Source organism: Bufo gargarizans, chromosome 1 (genome assembly GCF_014858855.1).
Source record: "Bufo gargarizans isolate SCDJY-AF-19 chromosome 1, ASM1485885v1, whole genome shotgun sequence".
NCBI lineage: Eukaryota > Metazoa > Chordata > Amphibia > Anura > Bufonidae > Bufo > Bufo gargarizans.
In genome coordinates, this window is record NC_058080.1 from 748,808,698 (window position 1) to 748,822,139 (window position 13,442).

General features: G+C 44.3%; 1 protein-coding gene across 1 annotated transcript in view; it reads left to right on the forward strand.

Annotated features, from left to right (window-relative positions):
* The first annotated feature begins 1,146 nt into the window (after positions 1-1,146).
* LOC122930591 (zinc finger protein 585A-like) overlaps positions 1,147-13,442 on the forward strand; it is a 47,301-nt gene continuing 35,005 nt past the window's right edge. Inside the window, exons 1-3 of the mRNA XM_044284085.1 lie at positions 1,147-1,196; positions 1,334-1,454; positions 6,711-7,759. Coding sequence (XP_044140020.1) covers positions 1,334-1,454; positions 6,711-7,759 — 1,170 coding nt within the window. The 5' untranslated portion in view covers positions 1,147-1,196. The remainder of the gene's footprint in view (positions 1,197-1,333; positions 1,455-6,710; positions 7,760-13,442) is intronic.

Sequence of the window (13,442 nt, forward strand, 5' to 3'; positions counted from 1 at the left end):
CAAGGGGCGGGGAACTTTAGGCATGGCCACTGTACTAGAGCTCTGGGGAGAAAAAGTTAGTACTAGAGCTCTGGGGAGAAAAAGTCTGGGACTGATATCGCGGATGTGTGCCTTCACATATACAGCCCCTCCGGGTAAACTCTAGAAAAAGTCAGGATTCCACTGTAAGTGTGAATTGGGCTTAACAGTGATTTCTCCTCTGTTGCTTGGACTTTAGCTGTTATTTTGGACTTGTATGAAAGCCTGGAATGTCAGCTTTCAAACAATACCAGTTGCATGTTTCTTCCATTCAGGAGATAGCAGCATCTAAAGCAGCCCTCCCCTTCCAGTTAGCTACTTTTCCCACTGCCGGAGCTGGACTTCGGCAAAACAGTTAGGTTGTTAATTACCACATATCCGGAACATCACACAAGATGGGAGGCTCTGGAGATGCGCTGACCCAGTTTCCTGCACATCACACTTTGCTCTTACCAGGATCAGCTTCAATATCTGACTGTTCACTTGCTGAAAAAATATACCCTCCCCCCCCCCAACAGACGACATTGTCACCAGATCACATCAGTGTTATTCTCTGCACCTGTCAGTAGTATTAATGTTATGGCTGATGGGTGTATATACTGACTGAGAAGGGTGTAGCTGTCCTAGTAATAAATGTTCCTACAGAAGAGGATGAGGAGTTCAGTGATCTCTCCAGCAGAGCGGCAGTCTCTGTCATGGAGCTGTCTTCCAGTAAATGTCATCAGATATGTTTCTCTTTTTCACACTCACCATAACAGCTCCTGAGGAGAAAGGAATAGTCTTCCCATGGAAAGGAGACTTGGAGAATATAGATGTAGAGATTTCTCCAACACCCTGGTACCTGGTGGAGGGGAGACTGGGAGTAGTTGTTTCTTCCTCCGTGTACTCGGTCTGACTGATGAAGGTCTTCACTGTGGGTTCTCTCGTTAGGTGCTGGGCCCTCGGCACAGGTGATGAGGAGCAGAATATTGTTATTTCCCCCTGATAACTAAACCTAGAAGTAAAGGAGCTGAGAGAAGTGTCTGATCTATAGACAGATCTACAGGAGGCCATGTATTCAGTCACTGTGTGCTTGTGTCTCCACAGATGGATCCAGGAGGAGAAATCCACCAGAGAGATGTCCCCGTCCTCTGTATTCCCAGAACTGTCCAGAGGAGAAGGTCCCAGAGAATCCTCAGGTAGATGGAGCTGAGCCCTATACACATGTATATAGGGGGGGTCCTGCGGTCATAGAGGGGTCATAGATTGTGGGGGTCTCTTCTGTGGATCTGTTAGATTTCCCACCTGTCTGCTGTATTGTACTAAATTGTTACAGATGACAAATCAGGGGGAAGATCTGACTGATATTAAGGTGGAGGATGTAGAAGAGAGGATGATGGGCGATCCCTCGTGTAAGAGTGAGGTGGAGGAGGACATTCCAGGAGATGTCACCACAGGTATGGAATCATGAATGGAGAATGTTACTTCAGATTTTGTCCTTGGTGCCTTCAGGGCAGGAGGATAATCTGATCACCGGCTGTTGCTCTTTGATTGGAGATGTCCCCATCACATCATGAAGTGTTCCCCTTATCCAGCTGACGGCGATCTCTGATCAGATTCTTCTCTGATCCCGGCTGTTCCTGCAGGACATGAAGGTCAGTCACATCCACTGGGGATTATGGGGGCACAGCTTTTGTGTCTGTACTGTCATGGTGAGCTACATGTACGCCATTGTGCAGGAATTACATGCCGCCAGTGACCTTCATGTACCTTTATTGTGTGGGAAAGGGTTATGTATTTGGGGATTGTTAGCAGACATAAAAAAAATTTTAAAACCATACATTTTGGTGATTTCCAGCTTTAAAAAACTGAGGACAAGTGAGCTAATAAGTACTAGATGTAAGCAAATTCATTTTGTGCTGATCCTAGAAACATAGAATGTGTCGGCAGATAAGAACCATTTGGCCCATCTAGTCTGCCCAATATACTAAGTACTATGGATAGCCCCTGGCCCTATCTTATATGAAGGCTGGCCTTATGCCTATCCCATGCATGCTTAAACTCCTTCACTGTATTTGCAGCTACCACTTCTGCAGGAAGGCTATTCCATGCATCCACTACTCTCTCAGTAAAGTAATACTTCCTGATATTACTATTAAACCTTTGCCCCTCTAATTTAAAACTATGTCCTCTTGTAGCCGTTTTTCTTCTTTTAAATATTCTCTCCTCTTTTACCTTGTTGATTCCCTTTTCCCTATACATATTAAGGTCCTTTAATCTTTCCTGGTAAGTTTTATCCTGCAATCCATGTACCAGTTTAGTAGCTCTTCTCTGAATTCTCTCCAAAGTATCAATATCCTTCTGGAGATATGGTCTCCAGTACTGAGCACAATACTCCAGATGAGGTCTCACTAGTGCTCTGTAGAGCGGCATGAGCGCCCCCCTCTTTCTACTAGTAATGCCTCTCCCTATACACCCAAGCATTCTGCTAGCATTTCCTGCTGCTCTATGACATTGTCTGCCTACCTATAAGTCTTCTGAAATAATGATCCCTAAATCCCTTTCCTCAGATACTGAGGTCAGGACTGTGTCACTGATTTTATATTCTGCTCTTGGGTTTTTACGCCCCAGGTGCATTATCTTGCACTTATCAACATTAAATTTTAGTTGCCAGATTTTTGACCATTCCTCTAGTTTTCCTAAGTCCTTTTCCATTTGGTGTATCCCTCCAGGAACATCAACCCTGTTACAAATCTTGGTGTCATCAGCAAAAAGACACACCTTACCATTGAGGCCTTCTGCAATTTCGCTGATAAAGATATTAAACAATATGGGTCCCAGAACAGATCCCTGAGGTACCCCACTGGTAACAAGACCTTGGTCAGAGTATACTCCATTGACTACAACCCTCTGTTGCCTGTCCCTCAGCCACTGCCTAATCCATTCAACAATATGGGAGTGCAAGCCCAATGACTGAACTTTATTGATAAGCCTTCTATGTGGGACAGTATCAAACGCCTTACTAAAGTCTAGATAAGCGATGTCTACGGCACCTCCTCCATCTATTATTTTAGTCACCCAATCAAAAAAATCAATAAGATTAGTTTGACATGATCTCCCTGAAGTAAACCCATAGTGTTTTTCATCTTTCAATCCATGGGATTTTAGATCCTAATAAAACAGTCGGAAGATTTGATTTGTATGTTAGTCAAAGTGACAGCTATGGGTAAACGCACAGTTGACGGTGCTATAAACCTGTTTAATAACACACTGCACTGTCAGCATTGTTTTTCAAATTTAAAAAAACATTCCAAAAATTATCCCTTATCAGGGCAGATGCCTGCTGGTGTTTATACACCGACAATGATGTTGGAGAAAGCATTTGCTTGTCCTGAACAAGCGGCCCAAAAAATTCTCCCATTTTTGAGAGCAGTAGTACAGTATGGAATCTGGTGGACAAGGCAGGAGATGTTCAGCTGTGTAGACGTAATAGTAGAGACAGCACAGTATCCAACCTGACGGGCCAAGCTGGTCCTGAGTGTGACTCTATACATGTCCAGTCAGGTTAAGTACACTTATTAAATACGGAAACAGACCTAAGGGTGTATTACACCTGACGATTTTTTGGCAGATAATTAGTAAGGAGCATTAGTAGTAATGCTCATTAGCAATCCTCTGGCAGTCTAATACTGCCGCTGTTCATTGGGCAATCCAAATCTTTTGACAGGTTAAAAAAATAATCGTTTGCAGACGGCAGATCGTGGTGTTTAATCGTGATCTGCTGCCGGCAAACCGTGATTCCTTATTGGGAAGAACGATGGTATAACAATCTCTCCTCCCTGTACTGTGGAGGAGAACGCTGCATGTAATTGTAAGTCTTCGAATGTGACAATGACGATACAAAAAATGACAACCAGGCATGGTGAGCCTGGTAATCAACCCCTTCATGATCCTTAACGTACTAGTGACTGACAGCCGGGCCCCTGCTGTATCCACCAGTATCGCTGTAAACATTGCCAAAACAGCCATTATTTTTGGTCACCTTGCCCCAAAAAAAAGTGTAATATTGAAAGATCAAAAAATCTTATTTACCCAAAAATAGTACCAATAAATAACGGCAACTCTTCCCACAAAAAACGAGCCCTATACAAGACAATCAGCAGAATTATGTTTTTTTAAATCTGATTTTAATAAAATGGAGACACAAAACCACATTCTTTTAAAAACAATGCTTGTTATGTAAAACTGAAACAAACAAATAAAAATAGGCCTATTTGGTTTTGTCACATCTGTAACAACCTGCTCTTTAAAAATAACACATGATCTGTCCTGTCAGGTCAATGCCTTAAAAATAAAAAACTGTACCAGAACAGCCATTTTTTGGTAACCTTGCCTCGCAAAAAGTCTAATATCAAGTGATCAAAAATCAAATGTACCCCAAAATAGGGCTGAAACGATTACTCGAATTAATCGAGTAATTTGACACAAAAAAATCCTCAATGCAAATTTTCTGCATTGAGGATTCGTTTGTGTCATGTGACCACGGAGCGGTAGTGAAGCGCTTGCTATTACTTACCGCTCCGTGTTCACCCGCAGGCCCGTACGGCACTGCACTTTCAGCCCTGACACATCGTCAGCCCGCGGAGAAGACTGAGGAGCTGTGGAGCGGCGCCCCTACAGGAAAGGTAAGTACTGGCACTGGGGGGGCAAGCTGATAGCACTAGGGTGAGGGAGAGCTGTAAGCACTGGGGGAATGGAGCTGATGGCACAAGGGGGAGCGGATGACACTGGGGGGAACTGATGCACTTGAGCTGATCGCACAGGGGGGAACGAAGGGTGTTGGGGAATGATGGCAGGGGGTCTGATGAGTTTTTATAAAGGAAAACAGTCTATTAATTCATTTTTTCTTATTAGAGTACTTTATTAATCGTAAAAATAATCGGTAGAATACTCGATTGCTAAAATAATCGTTTACTGCAGCCCTACCCCAAAATAGTACCAATAAAACTGTTACCCTATCCTATAGTTTCCAAAATAGGGTCACTTTTGGGGAGTTTCTACTGTAGGGGTGCATCAGGGGGGCTTCAAATGGGACATGGCAACTTAATATTATCCCAGTGAAATCTGCCCTCCAAAATCCATAGGTTGCTCCTTCCCTTGCGCGCCCTGCGACGCATCCATACAGCAGTTTACCACCACATATTTGAATAACTTGAAGGGTGTAGTTTCTAAAATGAGGTATTTTATGGGTGGCTTCTATTATGTAAGCCCCACAAAGTGACTTCATAACTGATCCTTTAAAAAGCGGGTTTTGGAAATTTTGTAAAATTTAAAAAGAAATGACATCTAAAATTGTACTCTATCTAACATCCATATTATGACTACAGCTAGAGATGCTCATGAGACCTGTATGCATAAGCTAAACTAAGCTCAGTCTCTGTCCACCTATAGCTTAATCGATCAGCTCCTTTCAGTGCACCTCCTCTCCTGCAATCTCACACATGCTCAGTACAGTGTGCAGTAAACTACAGCAGCAGATGGGATTCAAAGCTATAATTGTTATGGGCAGTGGTTGTGGTACCACTTTGTCATCCCACCTGTTTGATGTTGGGTTAATCCTAAGTGTGTTATCCTGGCAGACCCCGGGTTTTCACCCTTTAACCTGCTTCAGGGGTGCCACCACATCACAAGCTACCAATGTAACATGCAATAGAGCCAGGGAGACTGCAGCTTGTACTGAGCATGTGTGAGTTTAGCAGCAGAGGAGGAGGTACACTGAAGGAGCTTGTCAGTTAATCCCCAGGTGTACATTATAGGATGGATTTTCCATATTAATCTACAAGCTTCATAATGTCTAAGAGTCCTATTTAGTAATTAATTTAGTTTGTGGTGATGGATCAGTGGGGACAAAACTGATCAGGATGCATAAGTATGCATCCGTTCCGTTTTGGTGCCAGACAAAAAAAACGCTGCAAGCTGTGGTTTGTGTCCAGTTGGCGAAATGGAACAAACTGGATTTGTTAGGTTTTTGATTTAATACAACCGGATCCAGCCGAAACTGATGTATTAAATGACACGGATCCATTTAATTCCGGTTTTGAGATCCAACAACAGTGCAGGTGTCAATATAGTCTTAATGTGATGCCCACTTGGCATTGAAGGAAGGGCCAAATGTGTTGGCAGAAGGCAGGCTCGATAGCCAGAGAGTCTACTTTTTCACATTTTTAACTGGGTTTGTGTAATAAAAGTGGTGACCAGATGTAGACTAGAATTCTGAACTTTGTCAGAGTATTATATGAAAGAAGTGGATTCAACTGAATGGCTATACCCTGTTGCATCCACTTCCAGCCTATGGTCTGCAAATTGCAGATCCGCAAAACACTGATACCAGCCGTGTTCGTTACGCATTTTGCGGAATGAAATGTCCTTGACCCTAATAGAACAGTCCTATTCTTGTCCGTAATGCGTAAAAGAATAGAACATGTTCTATATATTTGCAGATGGCATGGAATGGACAAACGGATGAGGACAGCACACTGTGTGCTGTCCACTTACTTTGCAGCCCCTTTCAAGTGAATGGATCCGCATCTGAAATGCAAAAAATGTGGATCAGATGTGGACCCAAACCATGTTCGTGTGCTTGAGCCCTAATAGTACTGTTATCTGTTTGTGTAGTTTGCAAAAAACAAATATTACATGTTTTATCTTAACAGAAAATCCCGGTAAGAATTCTGAGCAAAACTTCGTGTTATCGCTAAATTATAAAGTGGAAGATGAAGATGTCATGCAGCACACTTCAGAAGAAAACCTCATTACCGTTAACGTAAATCCAGGACTTCACAGTACAAATCAGTCATTTAATCCCCCTAATTATGAGGAACCTTCTCCTGATAAATCACAGATTGTTACCACAATTACAGGTCAGAAAGGGGGTAAAGAGTTCACCAAAAGCGCACGTCTTTCTACACAGAGAGAAATTCACACAGGAGAGAAGCCATACTACTGTTCAGAATGTGGGAAATGTTTTACATATAAATCAAATTTTGTTATACATGAGAGAACTCACACAGGAGAGAAGCCATATTCATGTTCTGAATGTGGGAAATGTTTTGCAGGTAAATCAAATCTTGTTTCCCATCAGAAAAGTCACAGCGGCGAGAAGCCATATTCATGTTCAGAATGTGGGAAAAGTTTTACACATAAATTTAGTCTTGCTAAACATGAAAGAAGTCACACAGGAGAGAAGCCGTATTTCTGTTCGGAATGTGGAAAATGTTTTACACATCAATCAAGTCTTGTTAAACATGAGAGGTATCACACAGGAGAGAAGCCATATTCATGTTCAGTATGTGGGAAATATTTTACACATCAATCAAGTCTTGTTTCTCATGAAAAAATTCACACAGGAGAGAAGCTGTATTCATGTTCAGAATGTGGAAAATGTTTTACAGATAAATCACATCTTGTTAGACATGAGAGGCATCACACAGGAGAGAAGCCATATTCATGTTCAGAATGTGGGAAATATTTTACAGATAAATCAAATCTTGTTAGGCATAAGAAAGGTCACACAGGAGAAGAGTCATATTCATGTTCAAAATGTGGGAAATGTTTTAAACGAAAATCAAGTCTCATTACACATGAGAGAATTCACACAGGAGAGAAGCCATATTCATGTTCGAAATGTGGGAAATGTTTTGCTGATAAATCATGTTTTGTTAGACATGGTAGAATTCACACAGGAGAGAAGCCATATTCATGTTCATGAAGTCTTCATGGAGTTTATTGGTGTATCATCATAGACTGGGCTATTTTTGTCCTCCATCAATATTTAACAATAAAATGGCTTAATTTGTGTTACGCAGTGATTGTAGAACCACTGTGTCAACAGAACACATACAATTTGGGGCAAATCATAAGGGCGTTAACCTGGCATTCCCTGGTTTTCACTCTTTAACCCATTATACTGGGATCTAGACTTCACTGCAGGGAAACTACCAGGCCACTACTGTTTTGTTGACAACTCACTCACAGGGGGTGAATATACACCAGTGCAGAGCATATTGCTCAGGCACCTTCCCATTGGGGAAAGTGCCTTAAATACCCCAAGGTGGCCAGCCATTGGCTGGTCGAATTAAGGTGCGCGTGTGTTGCCTTTTAAGAGCTCTAAAAAAGTTTGTCAAAGAATGTGTGTTTTTTCTTAGTCCTGTTCCACCCAACAATTTCTGTAGCTACTGTCAATGTGGAGTTTGAGATACGGTAAAAAAATAGGCTTAAACAATGGCTAAGTGAAAAAATGATTTACTGAATAATAGCAGTGAGGCACATACAGATACAGCAGCAGTTATAGCATATAGAAAAATAATCGCTTAGTCCAGGTCTATTCTTGGCAATGTTTGTGTTGCGGTATGGAAGTGCCTATGATGGCGTATAACAATGAGACATCTTGCTTAATGCTTACCCTATGTGATAAGGAACATTTCTATAGCTCAGTGCCTTCGCTAGGGTGAGCACAAGATAGTCCAGGATATTGGTTAACAGGTGTGCGCGCGGTGTACTTGTGAAAACTTTAGAAATGTGATAAAGATCACATCTGTACTAGGGGCCAGTTTTGGTATCCGCCAACTGTTGAAGAACCATTAACCCTTTATTATACAACTATAAAATTAGTTTTGGCTTGAAGGGGTTCTCAAGAATTAAGCTTTTTTGTGAGCAATCTGGTATACTCACCCGACTAAAACCTCATGCACACGTCCATGGAACACGGACCGTGAGATACCGGCCTGGATTCCTGCTGAGTGCAGGAGCACACGGCGTCATTGGTTGCTATGACGCCGTGCGCTTCGTGACGCCGCTGATGTACAGTAATACACTCGTGTGATCTATACGAGTGTATTACTGTACAGCAGCGGCGGCACGAAGCGCACAGCATCATAGCAACCAATGACACCGTGCGCTCCTGCACTCAGCAGGAATACTGGCAGGTATCTCACGGTCCGTGTTCCATGGACGTGTGCATGAGGCTTAAGGATGGTTCCAGTCCTTGATGTTCATAAGAGCCGATCTACTGGTTATATTAACCACCTAAATGTTTTGCCCGAGTGGGACTGTGGGAAAAGTAGGGCTGCAACGATTAATCAACTTTATCAATAATATTCGATAACGGGATTCGTTGTCGATGAATCCAGTTATCGAATAATCGCGATTTGTTGCTATGCGGGTGGGCGGTTTACTTTAAATCAGCGCATCTTTATTTTACCTTACAATGAAGCTCCAGTAATAGGCAGAGCGGGCGGCGGCGTAACGTCACTTACTCACGTGACGCGCCTGCTTCATTCATGAAGTAGGCGGAGCAGGCGCATCACGTAAGTGAGTGACGTTACGCCACCGCCTGTTCTGCCTGTTACTGGAGCTTCATTGTAAGGTAATAAAGATGCGCTGAGTAAAAGTTACTGCCAGAATAGTCTGCTGTCGGCAGCGGGGCCAGGGCTGTTATGGGAGGGGGGTCTGTGGATGGCACTGCTATGTGGAGGGGGATCTGTGGATGGCACTGTTATGGGGAGGGGGATCTGTGCACTGTTATGGGGAGGGGAATCTGTGCACTGTTATGGGGAGGGGGATCTGTGGATGACACTGTTATGGGGAGGGGGATCTGTGGATGACACATATAGCATAAGGTGCTATATAGTGTCATCTATAGATCCCCCCCCCCCCCATATCAGTGTCATCCACAGATCCCCCTCCCATAACAGTGCACAGATCCCCCTCCCATAACAGTGCCATCCATAGATCCCCTCCATAACAGTACCATCAACAGATCTCCTCCATAAGAGTGCCATCCACAGATCCCCATAATAGTGTCATCCACAGATCCCCCCCCATAACAGCGCCATCCACAGATCCCCCATAACAGTGCCATCCACAATGTTTTTAATATGGCCTTTGAACATAATTTTTCAAGTAAAATCATATAAACCCTTTTTTTTGCCATTTTAGTGTTTTTTCCCGATTAATCAATGAAATTATCGACAACTAATCGATTATTCAAATAATCGTTAGCTGCAGCCCTAGGGAAAAGTACTTAAAGAGTAACTAAACTTTTATTTAAGTTTTTCTTTTAAATGTCCCAAATGCCCTAAAAATAATTTTTCTAATATATACTTTATTTATTGATTTGGGGTTTTACTAAAGATGTTTCCCCCTAAAGCCATGATTTCCAGCACACTTTAAATTCACAGTTCTGGCACATCGCTGACTTCACAGCTGTGTACGGAGTACGGATTATGCACTGTATCAATAGGGCCACAGAGAACGGAGTACAGGCAGGAGCACACATTGTTGCTCCTGCCCATGCCCCCCGAGTTTGGCTTATTGCTGGCATAGCACATGGGTATCCTTAACAACGTGCTATGCCAGGATTAGCTGAGCGGCACAGCCTCCTGCCTGTGCCTGCTTCGCTAAGCTTAGAGTCCTGCATGTAAGATTTTAGCTTGGTGAAGCGGGCACAGTGCACAGTCCGTACAACAAGTCAGCTGGTCAGATCAGCAGCACACACAGGGTCAAGAAGGACAGATTCATTTAAACGCCAAGTCCACTCGTGTTTGGAGAGAAAGGGAAGATTTAAGGAGCAAAATACTGGGGCATGGTCTGACCACAGGATATTACCTATTTGTCTGGAGTCCAGCCACGAAAGAGCCGGTTGTTGGAGCAAAATGTGATCTATGCGGCTATAAGAAGAATGAGGAGCAGAATAAAAAATATAATCTTTATCCACTAGGTGCTGGAGACGCCAGGAGTCATATAGTTGTAGTTGAAGTAGCGCTCTTTTGACTTTTTTGATGGGGAAGGGAAGCGCGTTGAATTATCTAGCATAGGGTCATGGGTAAGATTAAGGTTACCACAAAGTATGACTGTTTCACGAACCAGGGGAAGGGCAGTATCAATTAAGTCTAGAATAAAGGAGGCCTAATCTTGATTAGGGGCATAAGCATTAAGAAAGGTGAATTCACGTCCACCAATCATTAATGAAAGAATCAGGTATCTGGCCCACAGTCTAGCACTTGGTGAGGCAAAGATTTATGGATCGCTATGGCGGCTCCCTTTGTCTTATTCACCGGATTGTTTACAAAGTGCCAGGCTGTGTAGTGCCGATGTCGTATGCTAGGAGCACCACCCTCTTTGAAGTATGTCTCTTGAAAACCGACAATGTGTACCTTCTGACGATGAAAATGGTGAAGTACTTGGGCTCTCTTTTCAGGAGTGTTGAGGCCCTTTGCATTGAAAGACGCAATCTTGAGTGTCATCATATCTACAGGGGGGAAAAAACACAAGAAGCAAAGGGGAGGGTGACAAACAAAAGACCAGTAAGAAATAGAAGAAAGGTAAGAAGGAAATGCGACAAAGGAGAAAAAAAAAGGGGAGAATATATAACTAGTGTGAACTAGTGGTCTAAGGAGGAAGTCACCAGGGAACTTTGGGGGAAAGTAACAGCCAAAGAAGAGCAGGCCTGCTACAATCCCTAGCAAACTGAACTGGTAAATCAATACCACCAACCACTGAGAGAGAGCAAGGAGATCACATAAGTGCAAGGCAAACAGAAGAAAGAAGCCATTATGGCTACTGGTTAACGGTCCCGATTAGGAACAGCAGGAAGTCCCTCAGGTAATGGGATAAGATGGAGATCGACGTCGAGGACCAGCAGATCGTTTCTGTCGCCATTCGCGGGGGGTTGGCATGTTCGGTCCAGGTGTTTCGGTGTTGACGGCCTGTGATGGATGAGGGTATCTCTGTGATGCGGAGGCAGGTGGGAGGGTGGATGGCCAGGGGCCAAAGTCGACTGATGGCAGGTCTAGTTGTTGGAGAAAATGCGGTGAGTCCGAAGGATTACGGAGAGCAGCAACATGTCCTTTGGGACCTGCAAATAGGGCAAAGAGGTAGCCCCATCGATAGAGAATGCCTCGATCTTTGAGGAGGTCTAGGAGTGGATGTAGAGCCGCTCGCTATGACAGAGCATGGCGTGAAAGGTCTTGTAGCAGCGTGATGACGACTTCTTCATGAGGTAGGGGAGAAATTTGTCGAGCTTTGTTCAAAATCTGCTCTTTGATGACGTAAAAGTGGATTCTGCAGATAACATCTCTTGGTTTAGCGCCATCAGGGTTAGGACCTAAGGGCTCTGTGGGCCTTATCAATCTCTATGTGAGAGTTTGGCGGGCGTCCCAGAATTCCATTGAATATTCTCACAATTGTGGGCAGCAGGTCTGCAGTCGCTATTGACTCTGGAAGGCCTCCAATCCTTATATTATTGCGGCGACTGCGGTTTTCTATATCATCTAGGCATTGTTGTAGGACATGAAATTGCGCTTCATGGGTTTGGACTTTGTCTTGTAGCGCTTTAACATTTGCTGACAGAGTTGCATGGTCTTGTGTAACAGAATTAACTCTGGCATAAAGCGTAGCTATTCCTGAGCGGACTTGAGCAAATTACCTTTTACATTTTTGTATGATGTCGGTAGCGAAGCTAGACAAATCTGCTTTAGATGGTAGAGAGCACATAAGGGTACGTAAATCCGCCATTGTTGCTGGTCTAGAGTCCTCATCAAATAATGTAGCACAGGTTGGCAGTCTCGGAGAGGGATGTAAGGTGGATCCCTGGAGGAGCCGGGCTGCAGGGTGGGAAGTGAGCTTGATATCCATTGAGGTTGCTTTTGATAACTGCGGACGGGGGTCATCCCATGAGGATCCCATGGACCAGTGTGGAGATGCTCCCAAATAAGGACCTGGGGAGTGGGAAGGGGGATGGAAGGGTTCTTGTGCAGCAGGAAGAGATGGGACATGGAGGGTTGGTCGGCTAGAGGACCTCTGATGCCGATCCAAGGGCTGGCCTTGGAGATGGGGGGCCAGAGTATGGCAGTGCCCGGTCATAAAAGGGCTCTTGATAAGTGTCAGGGGCTTCCAACACTGTGGGTGGCTTGGGTGCATGACCACTGGACCACAGATGCTGGCCTCAATACAGAGCCTCCTGGAATGGCAAACTTGGGAGCCACTAATGCTGCAGCTGGTGGGAAGAGAGGAGAGCCTCCTGTACTGACCTGAGGCAACAGAGGTGAATCGGAGCCGTTGCGCGCTTCTGGAGAGCGCGGTTAATATGCAGCCAGAGGTACTTGTTCCGGGCTGTAAGAGGGCACCGAAGCGAAGCGTCGCCTGCTTGGTTGAGGTGTCGGGCTTCAGAGAGCGCGTCTGTTGGCCGCAAGGTCCAGGTGACGGCGCCATCTTGGGAGGGCATGGCGTGATCGCACAGAGTAGGGCCTGGTGAGGCTGACTGTCAGGCGAAGAAGTGGGGAAGGTCACCTTGGGAGGAAGCCAGGGGAGCTGATGGTCTGACTGTATCCTTTTTCAAGGTCTTGCCCATCAGAAGTTGCCGGTTAGTGAGAAATTATGCTGGGGAT